This window comes from Rhinatrema bivittatum, chromosome 9 (assembly GCF_901001135.1).
Source record: "Rhinatrema bivittatum chromosome 9, aRhiBiv1.1, whole genome shotgun sequence".
In the NCBI taxonomy this organism is placed as follows: Eukaryota; Metazoa; Chordata; class Amphibia; order Gymnophiona; family Rhinatrematidae; genus Rhinatrema; species Rhinatrema bivittatum.
Window position 1 is genome coordinate 255,740,383 of NC_042623.1, and position 21,580 is coordinate 255,761,962.

At 42.6% G+C, this 21,580-nt stretch overlaps 1 protein-coding gene across 1 annotated transcript in view; it reads left to right on the forward strand.

Moving 5' to 3' along the window:
• The window catches only part of LOC115099077 (transient receptor potential cation channel subfamily V member 6-like), a 64,246-nt gene that overhangs the window by 26,810 nt on the left and 15,856 nt on the right, over positions 1–21,580 (forward strand). The window contains 5 exon segments of the mRNA XM_029616382.1: positions 1,296–1,382; positions 1,493–1,569; positions 5,751–5,916; positions 7,235–7,301; positions 9,741–10,009. Coding sequence (XP_029472242.1) covers positions 1,296–1,382; positions 1,493–1,569; positions 5,751–5,916; positions 7,235–7,301; positions 9,741–10,009 — 666 coding nt within the window.

Genomic DNA, 21,580 nt, shown 5'->3' on the forward strand with positions numbered 1-21,580 from the left:
TGTCTACTAGCAGTTGGTGTGGGCCTAGTAGGTTCATCTACTAGGCTGCATCAACCATACCACACACAAAGGCTCACTCCCATGACACCATGCTGCATCAGTTCTCGCTAAAAATCTATAGATCATAAAGGAACCTGCACTCTGCTGGTCAATCTCTACTAAACATCCCCCCGGTGCACCGTGTCAGGCTTGCTGAGTCGCAAGACAGATTGTTTACACTGGCAAACTCTACCCTATTGAATAGTCTGCCCGATCCTCTCTGAAAGCAATCACTTTTTAAGACATTTAAGAAAGATCTAAAGACTCTTTTGTTTAGTAAGTTCTTTATTTGCCTGATTATAGGATGTTATATGGCTCTCAGGATTAGATTTTTTTATGTTGTGGTTTGGTGGGGGTTTTTTTTTTTAATGTTTTATTGATTTCATATTGTTAACTTTATTAGTCTAGTCCTTTATGATTTTTAATGACTTTTTCATTTCATTTTTATGTTATATGCTTTATATTTTATATTTATGGATGTTGTCTCCTGTGAACCTCTTAGAATCATAGCTAATGCGGTATACAAATAAATAAATCCACATTTGATTTTCCTGCTGTGGGTTTCTGTGAAATGGCAAATTCTCTAGAAATCCAATGAGGATTTGTTGATTTGTAGAAATCTGCATCTGATTTATTACAAAAAAAGGTTGGCAAATAATTTGGTAAACCCATGAAAATTCTTTCAGGTTCTTTAAATTAGTTGTCAAACATTTTTTTTTTCTGTAAAGTTTATGCATCACCATATCAGACCCAGCTTTATGTGTGTAAATGGGCTTTTGAAAATTGCTGCTCAGGGGTGTGTGTGTGTATGCAAATAAAAGTATGCACAGAAGTGATTTTGCACATACTTGTATGCACACTAGGAAGGGGCAGACTGGGAGTGGATTTGGGGTGGGGAAACCATTTAAATACATTCTTTCAATTTTCAAACATAGGCATGTAAATCTACATATTTACATGCCTATTCTACACATACATATATTTACATCTGCTCCAGAGCAGGTGCAAACGTGCACGGTTGCTGCCCAGAGTTCGGCACACACCCACTAATTTTCAAAGTGGAATTATACGTATAAGTCCACTTCGAAAATTCAAGCTCAAGTCTGCATGCAGACTTTAGCTCTATGTATGGTGTTATAAAATTATCCTTTTAATGATCAAAACTAGATCATTGCTTCTGACAGAGTAAATCAAAGACATTTACTGAACAGGCTGAGCTTAGTTCAGAGTCTAAACAGTTTATTTTACTATTTAAGAATGCATACAGACAGTGGGAAGACTTCTTTCGACTTGCTGGAGAATTAATTACAGTAATTGGAGCCATTGTAATACTCATCAATGAGGTAAGACTGATGAAACAGAAATTTGCTATAAGATGAAACACTCCTTAAATTGAGCCAGCATTTATTGTGCACCACAGTTAAAGATCATGCAATGTTTTATTGATTTTTAGGTTCCTTATCTCATCAGAATTGGCTTTAAAAATTACATTGGCAATGCATCTATAGGAGGACCTTTCCCTTTATTAATGTACGGTAATAAATCTTGGCATGTTTATGTAATCGATTTTCAATTTACTCTTTTCCAATGATCTGTAAAATGTGTATTGAATGCTCTAATGTAATGCATATTGAAGAAATATATTTTATCCCAATTAGGACTAGCACCAGAAGCCTTCCATAATTATTTTACATTTCTTGTTTTAAAGTAGCAAAGTTACCAACATATTTTCTTTCTTTGGATTAGGTCAGTAGTGCTCAAACCGATCTTCAGGGCCCCCTGCTCTCCCCCTTCCCAAAAAATAGGGTTGTTTTTTTTCAGGATATCCCTAATGAATATGCATAAACTATATTTGCATTCACTGCCTCTAATGTAAGTAAACATATCTCATGTATATTCATTAGGCGATGATCTGGAAACCCAACTGGCTAGGTGGGGCTTGATGACTTGATTCAGCCTCTCTGAGAAGTGAAATTTATGGCTGTGCTAAAATGGTTCAGTATTTTGATCTAATTTGGGAATTGCTTACTAATTCATCTGAACTGGCCAGATAAAATCATTCTGCACAGAAAATGAAGACTTCTCTTTCCATCATAATTACAATCACTAAATAATAAGAGGTAGAGGTTCTCAAATTTTAGGCTAGTGAAAGGCAGATTGGTAAATTGCCTGGTGACATTTTAGTCATGTTGACTTATTATGTTTTGTGAAGCTTTTCCAGTTACAGTTATGATACATATTGGAGATGTTCTAGCCTTTCAAAAAACTGTATTGGAAAGATGTATTATTCTTGGGGAAAAACACTTTCTGACATCTCACTTTGCTAGGACGGATAGCACATCCAGGTCATAATAAAGAGAAGTCATAGTCAACAATGTATGGGAAGCAACATCAAGGAATCTGTCTTCTTGGCATATCGTACTTTCAAAGATTGTTATCTTATAAAAGTGTTTGCTTTTTGTACTAAATAGTAGAGTAGAATTTTCTGCCCATCACGCCTAGCCTTTTTGCCTTGTTTTCCTGTCTTGCCAGCAGTGGTTCTAATATTTAAAAAAATATATTCTTTGAAGTTTAAACTAAAAAAAAATAGAAATGATCACGATCATTCACTCTGGGGCGGATTTTAAAAGCCCTGCTCGCGTAAATCCGCCTGGATTTACGCGAGCAGGGCCTTGCGCGCCGGCGCGCCTATTTTCCATAGGCCTGCCGGCGCGCGCAGAGCCCCGGGACTCGCGTAAGTCCCGGGGTTTTTTGTCGGGGGGTGTCGGGGGCAGGGCCGATCGACGCGGCGTTTTGGGGGCCGGGCCCGGGGGCGTGGCCGCGCCCTCTGGAACCGCCCCAGGGTTGCGTCTCGGTGCGCCAGCAGGCCGCTGGCGCGTGCAGATTTACTTCTCCCTCCAGGAGGCGTAAATCCGCGGACAAAGGTAGGGGGGGTTTTAGATAGGGCCCGGGGGGGGGGGGGGGTGGGTGGGTTAGGTAGAGGAAGGGAGGGGAAGGTGAGGGGAGGGCGAAAGAGAGTTCCCTCCGAGGCTGCTCCGATTTCAGAGCGGCCTCGGAGGGAACGGAGGCAGGCTGCGCGGCTCGGTGCGCGCAGCCTGCCCAAAATCGGCAGCCGGTGCCAACAAAAGTATGCGAACGCGCATTTTTTAAAAATCTACCCCTCTATTTGCAAATCAGTAAATTAAGATCAGATGAAGCTTTTTGGGATACAATCCAAGACTGGATTAAAACAATCTAGGAAAATCAAGGGAATATACCAAAGTCCTTGGAATGATCCATATGACCAGAAGCTTGGTGGCTGTTTTTTTCTACAAATATTTACAAGATGGATCATTATCCAATAATTCACTGTTTATAATCAAACTTTACAGTGATCCCAAACAGGCCTTCCTTGAAATCTAAACTCTATTGTTTACATTTTGGGGTAGATTTTAAAAAAAAGCGCGTTCGCGTACTTTTGTTTGCGCACCAGGCGCAAACAAAAGTACGCTGGATTTTATAAGATACGCGTGTAGCCGCGCGTATCTTCTAAAATCCTGGATTGGCGCACGCAAGGCTGCCGATTTTGGGCAGCCGGCGCGCGCTGAGCCGCGCAGCCTGTCTCCGTTCCCTCCGAGGCCGCTCCGAAATCGGAGCGGCCTCGGAGGGAACTCTCTTTCGCCCTCCCCTCACCTTCCCCTCCCTTCCTCTACCTAACCCACCCCCCCGGCCCTATCTAACCCCCCCCTTACCTTTGTCCGTAGATTTACGCCTGCGAGAAGCAGACGTAAATCTACGCGCGCCAGAGGAGTGCTGGCGCGCCGTGCTCCGACCCGGGGGCTGGTCCGAAGGCCTGGACCACGCCCCCAGGCCGGCACCATGCCCCCGGTCCCGCCCCCGAAACACCGCGTCATCGGGTCCCGCCCCCGACACGCCCCTTCCGAAAACCCCGGGACCTACGCGCACCGGCAGCCTATGGAAAATAGGCACGCCGGTGCGCAAGGCCCTGCTCGCGTAAATCCGGGCGGATTTACGCGAGCAGGGCTTTGAAAATCCGCCCGTTTATGCTGTGGCTGAGTTTTAAAACTTTCCAGAATCTGAAAGTTTAAGCAATGCTAAAATGGATCCTACAATTTTCTTGAATATTTAAAACTGCAAAAACCAGTCCTGTTTATCTACTTAATGCCAAACAGTACTTTAGCAAAAGTGTGAGGTAGCTAAAGTCCAAAAAAAAAAAAAAAACCCAATCAGTATTAGTAATTTTAGCTTTAATCTATTTCAAGACTAATGATTTTGATGACCTGTGTAAAAATATATGCTGTATTTCAATAATAAGAAATCTAGTGGCACCTCCCCCCATTTAAATTGCCACACTAGTCTTTGTTGACATGTAATTTCTATTAAAAAGTAAAAAAAAATAAGGGCATTGATTAACTAATGGCAATTCAAAAGAGTCCACCAAAATACAGAGTAAACAATCCATTGCCAACAATTTACACACATTTCAAATAAAAATCACATGCTGTACAACGTGACCACATACTATCCATATGCTGGTGACAGTTTTACCCAAAAGTTAAAAACCACATAAATATAACTCTACACATGCACATGCTTGAAGCACTCTCGTACAGACGCATTCACACTCATATAAACCAAACACATATGACACAAAATCAAAACAATATAAATCAGTAACCATTCCAAAATGTGAAATCTACTTTTTTTTAATTTACTGCACCTTATTTCTTTATAACACATAAAAATGTAAACCACCCTGAACCTTTAGAAGAGCTTCTTTTGATCCACTTCAAGTACTCCAAAACGTCTTCTCTTAAGAGAGTGCTTCTTTACAAATGGCCACGTCAAACACCCCCAAAAAAGCGGCAGCGGAATGGCGCATGTCTTGCACTGTAAGCCAGCCATACATAGAGACGCTTAAGGAGCTTATGCTGTGTGAAAGAAAGGAAGGAGAGATGGTATGACACAAACATTTAGGCTCCATTAAGGTACTTGAAGATAACATTTTTCATAAAATTTGCTCAAGGGCAAGAGGTCATCCTACGAAGCCGAGGAGAGGCAGCCTCAAAAGGAATGTGAGAAAATTCCATTCACAGGATGGTGGATATCCAGAACAGGCTTCGGGGCATCGGTGGTAGGAGCCAAAACGATGACAGAACTCAAGTGTCAGTGGGGGCAGAATTAAAGGAGCCTTAGTGCCAGGGAAAGGTTAGGCAGAGACCACAGATCAAGTAAGAACTGTGACAGCACAGCAGGCCAGTACAAATGGACAGATGGAGATCTTCTGCTTCTAGGCGAAATGTTTCAGTCCAGTCATAAATTTAGACTTCACGGATTAATCAGGATGTGAGATTGGCCAAGGTTCTTTCATCATTTTGAACAATGAAACAGTGATGCAAACAATAGAAGGCATTATTAAGTACCCCTTCCATTGCTATTATTCATTGTGATGGTTGAAAAGCCACTTGGGGAGAGAGGAAATGTGCTGCTTTTCCTATACATTTTGTAATATCTGAAGAGTATCTAAAGACTCCTTTAATTGAATTACCTTTTATTATTGTACGCTTCTAATATATTAGTAATACAATTATGCTCTGGATAGTCTCCAAGAACTCCTTACAGATATAGAAGCTGACCTTGTTTCTGTTTCCTACTTATCTATCAAACCACGACTACATGCACATTTTAACAATGTTGAAATATTTTTCTAGGGTGGGGTATTCCATTGTAATATTTGTGGTAGTCTTGCTGAGGTGCCTTGGAAATGATAATGAAGCTGTTGCACTGTCTATCGCATTGATTATCGGATGGTGTAACTCCATCTATTTTGCCAGAGGATTTAAAATGCTTGGCCAATTTTCAATCATGATACAGAAGGTAAGGATCATGATTTGACCCGTGGCGCAGATGTTCTGAATGGGAAGGTTTTTGGCACTAATGACTTCAATATATACAAATGCATGGCGGCACTTGTTAATATTCTTCTACATGCCCTATGTACAATGCTACACAAGGTAATTCCCAAGATGATAATGAGGTCCATATTCAAGTAGTTTGTCCAGCTAAGCTTGGCACTTAGCTGGATAAACCATGGAATATAAAAATCCCACCATACCGATTGTCGCTGATTTATCTGGGTAAGATTTTATTTGGATAAAACTTACCCAGCTCAATTGGAGGTATTCTGAGAGAGTTCCTGGGCAGGGATAACATCCAGATAATGCTGATATTCCAGTTAAGATCAGCATTTTCCAAGTAAGTCTGGTTGTGCGGCAGACCAGTTCTAAATTTATCTAGATAAACTTATCTGGATAGCTTGGTTTTAATCATATAGATTCAGTGGCATGGCTGTATCACTGAATATCCAACATTTAAGAAAGATTATTTAATGCAATGATAAATTACATAAGACAGATATATTATTGCATAGAGCTTTTTATGGAAGTTTAAGATTTTTTTTTACCTTATTTTAATTTTTTTAATGAAGACTTAACATGCTGTTTATTTTTTTGTTTTATTGTGTGTTTTACATATGTCTGGTTTTATTATCTATGGGGTCATTTTTCATAGAATCGCACGGGCATCCATGTGCGTCCAGTTCCTGGCATGCGCTCATGGTCACACCGATTTTATAACAAGTGAGAGTTGCCTTCCAGTCCACTCCAATTAAGGAGCAGACTGGGAGGGAACTTCCCTATTCCCCCCTATCTAACCTTCCTCCCTTTACCCCTCTCCACCCCATCCCCAAACCCCTACCTAGCTATTCCAAATTCTTTTGTTTTAATACTTACTGCTCCTTGGGAGCAGAAGTAAACTCCATGCACCGGCCAGCTGCCGGTGCGCGCTTTCCCGGGACAGCGTCTAATGGCACTGTCCCGCCCCTTTTAGCTGGCCCGGCGCTTCTGCTCATAACGGGGTTATGTGTGTGACTGGGCCCTTTTGAAAATGCGTGCAGCGCGCACAGGGCCCGGCCAGACGCGTAATCCATGAATTTTACTCGCACGGGCCATCGAAAATTCAGGCTTATGGTTTTATTTTTTGTTGCACATCGCTTTGGTTACTTGCAGTAAAGCTATTAATTAAATCAATAAACTTAAACACAGAGCACTAGAGGCTTTTAAACTGTAGTCACAGAGATTAAAGAAATTAAGGTACATTTTGCTTTCTCTGTGACTTTTCATTTTCTTCAATACAGATCCTCTTTGTAGATCTTCTCCAGTGGGTCTGTTTAGTGATCATCATCATCATTGGTTTTACATCTGGTGAGTGCTATCTTTGTCTTTCATTCATACTTGAATGAATAGCATAATCTTAGCAGATAGGCCTAGGGCTGGTGCAAGGGTATTAAGTGCCCTAGGCTTACACCCACCTCCCCCCAAAAATCTACTGATGGCAGTCCATTTACCATTCCTCAATATAACACTGCCTCCTATTCCATGACTGTGCAATTTCCTGAGGAGTCTCTCACGGGGAACTTTGTCAAATGCATTTGGGCATTTGCACTTTCAAAAAAAACCTAAAATATTGATAAAACAAGACTTTTCTTTCCTAAAAATATATTGGCTCTTCTCCATTAAGCCATGTCTGTCTATATGAGCAGTAATTTTGTTTGTAAGAATCACTTCCACCATTTTGCTGGGCACTGACATCAGGCTCAGCAGTCTATAGTTTCCTGGATCACCACTTTTTAAAAATTGGTATTACATTGGCCACCTTCCAGTCTTCAGGAATCAGGCTTGTTTTAATTGCTAGGTTACAGATTGCTAGTAACAAGTTAGTGATCCATGTTGTCATGGGGTTCCTGGCTGGGGTTAGGATACACCCCTACAGGTGTGGTAAAGACTGCATGGTTGGACAAGGGCTGGTCTTCTGCCTAGCCAGCTCCCTCCAGCAGAAGTTGAGCATTTGGGTTCTGAGGACTAGTAGGGCTTGGTTTCAGCAGCAGAACATCATGGCTGGTCACGGTTGGAAGCTGGGCTGGTCTTCTGCCTAGCCAGCTCACTTCCCCGCAGGTTGAGCCCCTGGGTTCTGGGGACCAGTGGGACTTAGCTGGACAAGTCTGGACAAGGTGGGACAGGCTGAACAAGGCAGGTTAGGCACAAACTGGAACTGAGATCTGGCACAGGCTGGATTTTATGGGCAGAGACAAACTGAAAGCAGAGGTCTGGGTATGGAGCAGGCAGGGAGCTGAGAATTGGATACTGGAACAGACTGGACAAGATACTAAGCAGGGATGAGAACTAGGTACAGACATAGGCTTGGATAGGACACTGAGCAGGGACATATGGACATAGGTTTGGGTAGGATGCTGAGGAGAGATTGGGACTGAATACAGACTGGGAACTGGACTGGGTAGGACAGGACCAGACAAGGACTAAACAAGACAACATAGTACAAAGGACACTGAGGCCTGAAGGCAGCAATACAGAAGGCACATAGGCTGCTAAGCATAAGCCTAGAGGCCAGTAGGTGAGGAGAAGCCTGAGTAAGCCACAGAGAAAGGTTTAAGGTAAGAACAGGCCTGGAGGTCACAAGGTAAGGCCTAAGTAGGCCACAGAGCAAGGTACAATGAGACAAAAGGCCCAGATGCCACAAGGCAAGATGAGGCCTAGATAGTCCACTATACAAGGAACAAGTTAACAGAAGTGCCGGAGGCCACCGGGCATGGAGCACGGTAAGAGTGGCCAGGTCAGAGAGCCAAGGGTGAGACCATGAAGAAGTATCTAGATACTGGCAAAGCAGGATTAAATGGAGCATGGGTATGATGTGAGCAGCAAGGAGGAGCTTGGAAAGGCTGGAGATGCGCCTCACTGAAGACCTCTGGTGAAGAGGAGGCTGCACCACAGGCTAAATCAAGTGGCCAGTGAGGAGATGGCTCAGGTAGCTAGGAATAGAGCTCACTGGAGGCCTCTGCTGGTGGGGAGGTATCACAGCGGACAGGATCAGGGAACAGTGAGGCTGCACGGCAGGTGGAACTGTGACCCGTGTTTTAGTTCTTTTAGAACTTTAGGATGGATTCTAGCCAGTTCCACTGATTTGTTACTCATTAGTTTGTCAACTTGATCTTTTACAGCCTCCATTGTCACAATATATGTTTTAGTTTCTCAGAATCTCTGCCATTAAAGAATCTTTCATATGTTCTCAACATCCTCTTCCAAGAAGACTGAGGCAAATAATTCTAAGTGTGACCATACCAAGGCCCTGCACTAGGGTAATCATTATAAACTAATTCATTAAAACTGCTCCATAGGAGAAGATGCCATGAGAACTCGATTTCATTAACAGTCTTTGGTGATGGTTCTTAGCAAAAATTATTTTTTAAACTTCAGTTTAAAAAATACGCACACACACACTTCAGTCCTCAGGCACCAAGGATGCTTTTAGTGATATTGTGATCGCTAGAAATCCTGCAGTTTCATGCTTAAATTCCTTTACAGTCCTTCAATGGCTGGGCAGAGGTGGGAAGGGGATACGAGATAAACCCCAGCTAGCTGTAAATGAGTGCTAATGGTGCAGTAGTGCAAGAGAGACCCCCCAAACTGAGCTGGAAGATGAAAGCAGCAGTCAAAAAATACAATAAAATCAGTTTATCAAGTTTGTCTTTTATTTCAGTTATTTTTGGAATACCAAACATGGAAAAATGTTCAAAATCTAGGAATTAGCAGGGATGATCACTGTGGTATTTATTTTTTTTTTTGTAGCATTTTATATCATGTTCCAGACGCTGGATCTGAGAAGTTACCCACAATTTAAAGATTTTTCTATGACCATGTATACGACAATTGATTTGATGATGGGGTTGATTAATCTACCAGTGCCTGCAGATGTACCCTCTCCTCCGCTGATATATATGGTGTATGCGTTCTACATGGTATTTGTCTATCTGCTGATGATGAACATTTTGATTGCAATGATGGATGATACATACTGGAGAATAGCAAAAGAAAGGGAGCAGCTGTGGAAAATGCAGGTAATAACGCAGTGCATTTTAAATTAAGTGCTTTTTTTTTTTTCAGGAAAGGGTTGTTGAATATGTTCTGTGATGTGGGAAATAAAATTACACACAGCTGTTTTCCTTTTAACTATTTGCTTATAAGATTGTTATCCACTAAGAGCACGGGTTTAGGATTAGCAGAGTATTAGCAGGTTTGTGGAGCAGATGCCATTCAGGCCGATACAGAACAATGCACTCCGATGGAACGCACTGTTAACCCGTGTTTCAATGCGTGTTTTCGACGAGCTAGCTTTACTCCTTATTCAGTAAGGGGTAATAGCGCGTCGAAAACACGCGACCAACCCCCTGAAAATAATAGCGCCTGCAACATGCAAATGCATGTAGATGGCCCTATTAGTTATTCCCACGCGATACAGAAAGTAAAATGTTATTTATTTATTTATTTATTTAAAACTTTTATATACCGGCGTTAGTGGGGACATCACACCAGTTCACATATTAACAGCAGAGCAGAGAATTACATTATAACAGGGCAAAGGAACTTGGGAACTTTCAGAAATTAGCGCCTACCCAAAGGTAGGCGCTAATTTCTCTCGGCACCGGGAAAGTGTACAGAAAAGGAGTAAAAACTGCTTTTCTGTACACCCTCCAACTTAATATCATGGCGATATTAAGTCGGAGGTCCCAAAAGTTAAAAATAATCAAAACTTTAAAAAAAATAAATTTAAAATCGGCCCGTGGCTCGCGGGTTGAAAACAGGATGCTCAATTTTGCCGACGTCCGGTTTCCGAACCCGTGGCTGTCAGCAGGTTTGAGAACCGACACCGGCAAAATTGAGCATCTGCTGTCAAACTCTCTGACAGCCACCGCTCCTGTCCCTAGCGCCTCTCTTTACCACGGACCCTCATTTAAATACTGAATCGCGCGCACAGGAAAGCGGCCTGTGCGTGCACCGGGAGAGCAGGCACTTGCCCGATCTCCCGCAATTTTTACTGTATCGACCTGTTTATGAGGTCAATGTATGTTTTAAGATGCACTGGGGGGGAGGGTGCCTAGGAAAATATTTCATTTTGTTTTTTCTTTTATTTTACTATTTTTTTTTCTTGTTTCTGTCTTTTACTGCAAGATAAATCATTTACAACTATTTAGTATAAGTAAAAAAAAGAATTTAGCACACACTAAAACAATCTAGCATGTCCTAAATTTTGTCTCTTTCCTGTCCTTTTGAATGAGGAACAACATAACAATGAGACAGACGTTGTCGTGATTTTCCTTGTTTAAAAATGACAGCACGTTCCCATAAATACACAGGGCACTGTGACTTGTTATACCGGTATAACCTCCAGACTCCTACTTTGTTGACTTCCTCTCTTAATTAATTTGAACAAATAACCAGGGAGCGGGAGGACAAGGGACTATGGAGGTGGAAGTGGGGTTAGCAGTGTGTAAAACTAAATAACTTTCAGGATAACAGAAATATCAGGTGCAGTCCCATGAAAAGTTCTGTGTATGGACAAGGATGGAAGAAGAAGAAGAAGAAAAACATGAATGAGGGATAAAGAAATGGAAGGAACACATAAACCATTTTCTCTTTCCCTGGTCTTCATCTCCTCTTTCTGCCTCCCTTCTCACACATTCCTTTTTCATTACAGTTTCATGTGGTAGATCGCCAAACATATAGGAACCTCTGGTGTGAGGCTAACTGGTGGTCTTTAGAGATGTTTAATGTGATGGCCCTCTGCTCTTCTCAGGGATCTACCTAAATAAGGAAGGGGGGGGGGGGTGTGCTTCCTTTTATTTATTTATTTATTTATTTACAATTTGATGACATTATTTAAATAAAATGGCTCAGGATGAAAGACTGAGATGAAGATGTTTAAGGAAATGAGATAAATCTAGGTAGGATAATTTATTATGAAATTTAAATAATTACAATAGTAAACAATATAAATATCTTATACGTTAAGAGCCCAACTTTCAGTTAAATCACTGTGTGGCAATTTAGGGGCAGATTTTAGAAAAGTACGCGCGCGTGTACTTTTGTTCGCGCACCCGGCGCAAGCAAGGGTACGCCGGATTTCAATAGATACGCGCGTAGCCGCCCGTATCTTTTAAAATCCCGGGTCGGCACGCGCAAGGCTGCGCAAAATCGGCAGCCTGCGCGCGCCGAGCCACGCAGCCTGCCTCTGTTCCCTCCGAGGCCGCTCCGAAATCGGAGCGGCCTCGGAGGGAACTTTCCTTCCGCCTCCCCCCACCTTCCCCTCCCTTCCCCTACCTAACCCCCCCCCTACCTTTATTCCAAAAGTTACGCCTGCCCGGCTGGCTGCCGGCGCGCCATGTTCCAGTCCGGGGGCTGGTCCGGAGGCCGCGGTCACGCCCCCGGGCCGGAACCATGCCCGCGGCCTTGCGCCAGGAATGCCCCCGATGACGCGCTGGCTGTGACACGCCCCCCCCAGGAAAGCCCTGGGACTTACACGCGTGTCACATATCTTACACGCGTCCCGGGGCTTTGCGCGCACCGGCAACCTATGCAACATAGGCTCAGCGTGCCAGGTTTTTGGGGGGTACGCACGTATCCCTTTGAAAATCTGCCCCATAGTTAAGTTTAAGCAACTAAAAATATTTTTGTAAATCTAGCTGGCTGGAGTGGAGGAGGAGCCTAGTGGTTAGTGCACTGGGAAAACCAGGGTTCAGATCCCGCTGTCACTCCTTGTGACCTTGGGCAAGTCACTTTACCCTCTGTTTCTCAGGTACAAAATTAGATTGTAAGCCCTGTGGGGATAGGGAAATACCTCTAGTACCTGAATGTGATCTGCTTTGATGTACACTTTGAAGTGCTAAAAGTGGAATATAAAAATCTAAAATTGAAAAAAAAAATAGTCAACTACCCTCGTGCACAGGGATGAGCATGTAACTTAGTTGCTTAGCACTGAGTAGTTGTGCTAACTGGGTAAGCTAACTAGCTCCTGTTACCCACCCATGCCCCATTTGAACGGCACATTTTCAAAAGGGCCCATCTAGTTTCCTGACGCCATAGACAGGCAGCTAAATTGCTTTGCAAATCTATTCCCCCATAAGAACAAGACAAACACATCAGATACAACAACATGTCTGATTTTTATGCTCCAAGCACCTCCGGGTCTGGCTGGAGGAATGTGCACAGTTGCTAAGGGCATGGGGTGCTGCAGCTAACCTGGAATCTGTGCCCTCATGGCAGGGAGGGCCAGCAGGACTCACTGATGCATTCAGGTGGGGAAGGGGACAGGTCAGAAGTGGCCCTGCAGTGGTAAGCGACCTTGCTGACTGGGGAAACAAGCAGCCCTGGATCTGTCCCTTTCGAAGCCTGCTTTGCACACCATCGCTGCAGCTAGGTGTGCACTTTGCTTTTTCTCTTCCCTTTCAGTGGCTGCCTTATTAAAAAAAAAAAACAAAACAAGCTTTATCAATTGTAATCTGATGAAAATATGTATATAGTTTGTACAATAAAAAAAAAGGATAGTTTGTACAATAAAAAAAAATAGAAAAACACAGCAACTTTTTGGATTGGCAAGAAAAAAAAAAAAAGAAACAGAAGGATATGTGACACCAAATAAATATGTTCTTAAGTTAAAGAGGAAATAACCAGTCTTTGAGAGATTCAGTTTCCAAAAAGATGTAGGTTTATTTAGGCAATCTTCATGGACAGTACAGTCCCCCACAGGCTAGGCTGGCCAGCTGGTAGAAGGGAGGATCATAGCCTATTCTTATGGGATCTGCTCCTTCTGCACCATAACAAGGGGTCAGGAGACAAGACAACCATCCCCCATCGCTCGTCCTGTTGGGGGAGGGGCAGGCTGAGGCCCACACAATTATGTACATTTATTTCCACTGAGTAGGCATTGTCCCTCGCACCTTCTGGTAAGATGGGTGGGAGGATCAGAGCTAGGGTCTCCTAAGGTAGAAGTAGGGATGGGGGCTTGTGCCCCTGTTACAGGCAGGTCATGGAGAGAGGAATGCACAAGTGCAGGCAGTTCGATGGTGGCGAGATTGGAATGGGGCCATGCAGGGAGGCGTACCACAGTGGTTGCGAAAGCAACCATCGGCTCCAGCCACCAGCTTTTCGGATGGTAGCAGGGACTTCATCATTTGGTAACTGAGCCTCACTTCCCATTGGAATCCACATGTCGTCCACAGGAAATGAGTGGTATCCAGCTGAGGACACTCAGACGGGACGCCATCCAGCTCCCATGTTGCATCCCTCAGCCTCTATCCAGGCTCTCCTCTGGAGGCTACTGGAGGTTATTTACTCTAGCTAGCCATCTTGGGTCTTCCCATTATCCCTCTTAGCCACACTTTCCAGCAAAACCCCTAATCTCAAGGTTGGCTTTTCAGGGTTACCCAGGGTCTGATGCCAAAGGCCATGGGCAATCTCTCAAAAGTCTTGGTACCAAACACACCAGTCAGGTAGATTTAGTTGCTAGCAGGTTGTGCCCTTTGTTGCTGCTCTCTGCTTCGAAGGAGTGGGGTGGAGAATGGAAGGAAAGAGGAATTTGGATTCAGAGACAATCGACATGAGTCATGATTTTTTTTATACTCTGGGGTACTGATGCACAGACATTAAGGAAAAACCACAGGACTGCTCCTACAGCCTAGTCCATAAGCAAAGCACGTCAAGTAGCATTGACGGATACATAGGGATAACCTGCACGGAGTAGCAAATACTACCATGGGAAGCTTTGTGGGCAGACTGGATGGACTATTGGTCCTTTTCTGCCATCATTTCTATGTTTCTACCCAGCCCGACTCTATCATCAGCCCCGCAGCCATCAGAGACCACAGCAGGTCTGGCAATAACAACTGAAGATACAGAATAAGGGCCTCCCACTGAGGGGGTCAGTGTCCCATGCTTGTCATGGAGGATGAGTTTACTGCTATATCCCTCAAGCACAATAAGGGCAGGCATAAAAGCCCCAAACAGAAACATGGGCACAGGTGCAGGCGGCATTCCTCCTGTTCTGGGTCTTCTAGCAGCTGGAGTCCCACCACAGGCTCTGCTCGTTCAAGGCGATCCTCGGTTGCTGAAAGCTTGGAAGATACTGCCACCATGAACGTGGGTCTTCCCGCACAAACCAATATGAAAGAATTGTGGCAGGGTGTTCCCTGAGCTTTGAGATGCTGGATCAGACGCTGACAGTACATCGACATACTTACTTGTAGGAAAAAGGATGCCATGTGGTCTTACTTGGATATAATTGCTAGCATAAGCTCTGCATACACACGATTTGCATGGCTTAGTTATGGTGACAGGTTTAGGGAGAGGATGATAGACATACCTAGCATGTCCTGGGGTTCACATGATGTAGAATTATGGCTCACGCACTTGACCGCTAGGACCTCTGATGTGCAAGTGGAATTTGTATTGGTTTATTTTGCCAAGGTTCCTGGTATGCAGTAGCTTAGCTGCCAGAATGGACTTGGTCTGATGTGACTTCAAATATTACCTTGCTTGAACTTTTCCCAATTATGGTTGCCCTTCACATTTGGAAGGAGTGCTTGGCTAATGAGAGGGTGGTAATTTTATGTGACAACCTCACCATGGTCAGGATCATCAAACACCAGCCTGTAAAATGCGCACCTGGGCCCAAATTAATGGGTTAATATCCTGAAGTGGCTAGAACTTAATTTGGTTGAGCGAGGGAATTTTAAAAGTCAACGCAAGTAGGGCTTCCCCATTTCCCTCTTGGTCCGCTCCAATTAAGGAGCAGACTGGGAGGGAACTTCCCTATAACTCTACCTAACCTTCCTACCCTTTCCCCTCTCCTCTCCTCCACGACCCCTAAACCCTTCCTAGCTACTTCTTTTTTTTTTTGTTTTGTTACTTATTGCTCCTCTGGAGCAGAAGTAACCACGTGCACTGGCTGGCTGCCAAGGTTCCTGGTATTCCCCGGGTCAGTGGCTAATGGAGCTGTCCCCCCCTGCCCCTCATTTTCATAAATCCCGCCCAAACTCCTTCCTAATCCCACCCCTTCCCAAAATTTGCATTCACGCCATGCGCTACTGTTATTATCACATGCATTATGGAATTTTATTTATTTATTTTATTTATTTATTTATTTATTTATTTATTTATTTTGATGAATTCATTTTGATGATTCATTTTGATGAATGACCCTGATAGTTTTTAATTGCTGAGTAGGATCTTTTTCTAGAATCTGATAGTATTTAGTATCTGATACCTGTGTCATTAATTCATGTATATATTGTGGATGATCTTGAAAGACAGTACTGTCGCTCTTATTGTCTGGTTTGATGATTATTTTGTTATTGGTCGTTAAAGCTCGTAGAGCAAACTTTAATTCTGATCTTAAATTAAAATATGCTTTGGTAGAAGAGGTCTCTATTTTTTCAATATCTTTTAATACTAAGTCTCTAAATGTGACTATATGAGGATTACACGGACCTGGCAGTATCCATTGTGATTTAGTGTGAATAATCGATGTTTTGTCATCAGGAACCTCATTCAATGTAGAGTAAAGTTGAATTTGTAATTTTCTAACAAAGAGATGTATGGATATAAACTATCAAATGGATCATGCCTATTAGTTGGAACGAATGAAAGTCCCAGCTTTAACACTTGCTGTTGAGTTTGTGTTAATGGAACATGAGATAAATTGATTAACTGCGGATCCTGACGCATTTTTTATCGCGTTTGTGGGCCCTCCCAGTTGTGGTATGCCTATGTTATAGGATCTTTGCAGGGCAGTCTCCGATACGAGTGAGGTTGCCATCTCCCTCTCCTCTCCCTGCCTAAAAAAGGGGTGGCAACTTCTCTACCATACGACTTAGAACGACCTGTATCTGAATCATCAGAACCGCTGGAACTATCTCCATTAGAATCTTCAAATGTAACACGGTGTGCCGATGATTGTGATTGTCCATCTTTTTTGAGCCATCGATATACATTATTAGTGATATAATCTTGCTCATCCCTTTTCAGTTTTTTAATCTTAATTTGCTTCAAAGAAGATAAAAAATGATCTATCATCTTCTTATGATTGTTGATGATTTTATCCAGATAATCTGATGAATAAATATCCTTTATTTGGGAAGTAAGTTTAGCTATTTTATTGTTGGTGTCCAAAATTGCAGATTTGGTGTATTCAACTATAAGTAACATCAAATCAATAGAACATTTGTTTAAAATAGATATCCATTTTGTCATAAAAGAATCATCTTCCTGGAATAAAAGTGGGGGCTTATTTATTTGTAAGCCCCTAGGGATGATTTGCTGACGCAGATATTGTATAAGAGTAGTGGAATGAAACTACCCCCTTATTCCTGTCTCGGGGGACCCAGCCACAGAGCTACCTGTGTGTCCAACTGCCTGGTCCAGAACTATTTAGAGAGGATTTTTAGGAACACTCCTTCACAGAAGGGTCTACGCCAAACCTCTCTCCTTCCTGCATAATACCAGACACACGAGTCAGTTCTCCAAATCTCCCCTCTTTTGCTGCTGCCTTAGCTCTCCCGGCTGAATGCTCCTCCACTCTCTTGGCCTCATTCCCTATGTCATTACCAGGTGACAGGGTTGCCTCGGGGCTGAGCAACTGCTGTCAGCAAAACAGCGGAATGGAGTCTGGAAGGGAAAGTGATATCCCTTTTCCAGATGGGCCCAGCTCTCCCAAACCAGACATTGCAATGGAGTTATCCCCCACCTCAGTGCCCCAAGGTAGACTCAAGAAAGCGATCCAGCCTCTGCTAAACAAGAAAAGTAGATGTCTCAGCAGGAAAGTTTCTCATGTTTTAGGCAAAAAACAGAGATAAAACAGAAGCTCAAGAAAGTAGCTGGACGCTGATAAGTGATCATGCCGCCATCTTGACCTCTCCTGTCCATGACACTTTTTAACAATCTGCTGTCCCTGAGTCTGACCAATAAAATCATTTCAGATTTTGCAGACTCCTGTCAGCATCTCCCTCCTTATTAATATTTAACCATTTTTGTTCATTTTATTTAAATTCCTTTGCTCACATTCACACTATACCTGTAAGTACTGAACCAAATCAAAATATAATTCCTGTTTCCAAATTTTCAGCCCTTTAAGTTATAATTCTCACAAATCTATTTTTAGGTACCTGGCAATTGAGAAAAGTGTTTCAACTAATCTTTTTTTTCCATAGTCACACAAAATGTATTCTTCTGTGCATAATAAATCTTTACTTGCTAAGAAAATATTGAGCAAAGGTTTCTTTCGGTCTGTCACAGAGAACAATGGATACCTGCTATAATGTTCTTTTTATTTAAAACTTATTTTATACTCCAATTTAAGAATGTAAGGCATTCAGTCTGCTAATCTCACAAAAGGGGCTGAAATGTGTCAGATTTCAGCTCTTACTCAAGGTAAAAGTTTCATCTCATAAAAACCAGTTGAAGCTGATTTTAATGTGATCTCTGGTTCCTTCTAATTTCACCAAAATGTCTCATATGGGGGCATCATTAGAAAACTCACACCCAGACCTGTCCAACAACCTCTTACTTTCCTCTCTCAATTAAATTGTGGCCAGGTCACCACTAATGATTTTACTGTTTCTTGATCTTATTATTCCTTAGGGCTACGGATACAGCCATAGGCGTCAGTTCTTTGGGTGATTGAGCACCCCCAGTATTGTCTCCTGCGCCCCTGTAGATCGAGAGCTGAGTACTCCATGCTGCAGGGATTTGTGAAAAGACAATAGGAAGTGCTTGTCTCCTCGCTCCTTCTCCCACCTCCACCTGCAGCCCATAGGCTAGCTGTGAAATGTCTGACCAATGGGCTGCAAGGAATGGCACACAATACACTTCCGTCTCCCAGCTTCTACCTTCACCTTCCCCTGCAAGCCTATTGGCTGGCTGTGAAATGTCTGGCCAATGGGAGACCAGAGAACATAAGAACATAAGAAATTGCCATGCTGGGTCAGACCAAGGGTCCATCAAGCCCAGCATCCTGTTTCCAACAGAGGCCAAACCAGGCCACAAGAACCTGGCAATTACCCAAACACTAAGAAGATCCCATGCTACTGATGCAATTAATAGCAGTGGCTATTCCCTAAGTAAACTTGATTAATAGCAGTTAATGGACTTCTCTTCCAAGAACTTATCCAAACCTTTTTTGAACCCAGCTACACTAACTGCACTAACCACATCCTCTGGCAACAAATTCCAGAGATTTATTGTGCGTTGAGTGAAAAAGAATTTTCTCCGATTAGTCTTAAATGTGCTACTTGCTAACTTCATGGATTGCCCCCTAGTCCTTCTATTATTCGAAAGTGTAAATAACCGAGTCACATCTACTCGTTCAAGACCTCTCATGATCTTAAAGACCTCTATGATATCCCCCCTCAGCCGTCTCTTCTCCAAGCTGAACAGCCCTAACCTCTTCAGCCTTTCCTCATAGGGGAGCTGTTCCATCCCCTTTATCATTTTGGTTGCCCTTCTCTGTACCTTCTCCATTGCAACTATATCTTTTTTGAGATACGGCGACCAGAATTGTACACAGTATTCAAGGTGTGGTCTCACCATGGAGCGATATAGAGGCATTATGACATTTTCCGTTTTATTAACCATTCCCTTCCTAATAATTCCTAACATTTTATTTGCTTTTTTGACTGCTGCAGCACACTGAGCTGACGATTTCAATGTATTATCTACTATGACGCCTAGATCTCTTTCTTGGGTGGTAGCTCCTAATATGGAACCTAACATCGTGTAACTACAGCTAGGGTTATTTTTCCCTATATGCAACACCTTGCACTTGTCCACATTAAATTTCATCTGCCATTTGGATGCCCAATCTTCCAGTCTTGCAAGGTCCTCCTGTAATGTATCACAGTCTGCTTGTGATTTAACTACTCTGAATAATTTTGTATCATCTGCAAATTTGATAACATCACTCATCGTATTCCTTTCCAGATCATTGATATATATATTGAAAAGCACCGGACCAAGTACAGATCCCTGAGGCACTCCACTGTTTACCCTTTTCCACTGAGAAAATTGACCATTTAGTCCTACTCTCTGTTTCCTGTCTTTTAACCAGTTTGTAATCCACGAAAGGACATCGCCTCCTATCCCATGACTTTTTAGTTTTCGTAGAAGCCTCTCATGAGGGACTTTGTCAAACGCCTTCTGAAAATCCAAATACACTACATCTACCAGTTCACCTTTATCCACATGTTTATTAACCCTTTCAAAAAAATGAAGCAGGTTTGTTAGGCAAGACTTCCCTTGGGTAAATCCATGTTGACTGTGTCCCATTAAATCATGTCTTTCTATATGCTCTACAATTTTGATCTTGAGGATAGTTTCCACTATTTTTCCCGGCACTGAAGTTAGGCTCACTGGTCTATAGTTACCCGGATCACCCCTGGAGCCTTTTTTAAATATTGGGGTTACATTGGCCACCCTCCAGTCTTCAGGTACAATGGATGATTTTAATGATAGGTTACAAATTTTAACTAATAGGTCAGAAATTTCATTTTTGAGTTCCTTTAGTACCCTGGGATGCATACCATCCGGTCCAGGTGACTTGCTACTCTTTAGTTTGTCAATCTGGCCTACTACATCTTCCAGGTTGACAGTGATTTCGTTCAGTTCGTCTGACTCATCACCCCTGAAAACCAACTCCGGAACTGGTATCTCCCCAACATCCTCACTAGTAAACACGGAAGCAAAGAATTCATTTAGTCTTTCTGCAATGGCCTTATCTTCCCTAAGAGCCCCTTTAACCCCTCGGTCATCTAATGGTCCAACCGACTCCCTCACAGGTTTCTTGCTTTGGATATATTTAAAAAAGTTTTTATTATGAGTTTTTGCCTCTATGGCCAACTTCATTTCAAATTCTCTCTTCGCTTGTTTTATCAATGTTTTACACTTAACTTGACAATGCTTATGTTTTATCCTATTTTCTTCAGATGGATCTTTCTTCCAATTTTTGAAGGATGATTTTTTGGCTAAAATAGCCTCTTTCACCTCACCTTTTAACCATGACGGTAATCGTTTTGCCTTCCTTCCTCCTTTCTTAATGCGTGGAATACATATGGACTGCGCCTCTAGGATTGTATTTTTAAACAATGTCCAAGCCTGTTGAACACTTTTAACCTTTGGAGCTGCACCTTTCAGTTTTTTTCTGACTATTTTCCTCATTTTATGAAAGTTTCCCTTTTGAAAGTTTAGTGTTAGAGCTGCAGATTTACTTATTGTCCCCCTACCAGTTATTAGTTTAAATTTGATCATGTTATGATCACTGTTGCCAAGTGGCCCCACCACCGTTACCTCTCTCACCAAATCCTGTGTTCCACTAAGAATTAAATCTAAAATAGCTCCCTCTCTTGTTGGTTCCTGAACCAATTGCTCCATGAAACAATCATTTGTTACATCCAGGAATTTTATATCTCTAGCAAGTCCTGATGTTACATTTACCCAGTCAATATTGGGGTAATTGAAATCTACTCACACAAGGGAGTCAGCGGTTAACCACAACATATAATCTATCACAGGAAATGTGGAACCCAAAAACAATTTCAAAAATTGGCCTAAGAAGGTGTCAGCAAGCCTTGACGTTATGTGTCACT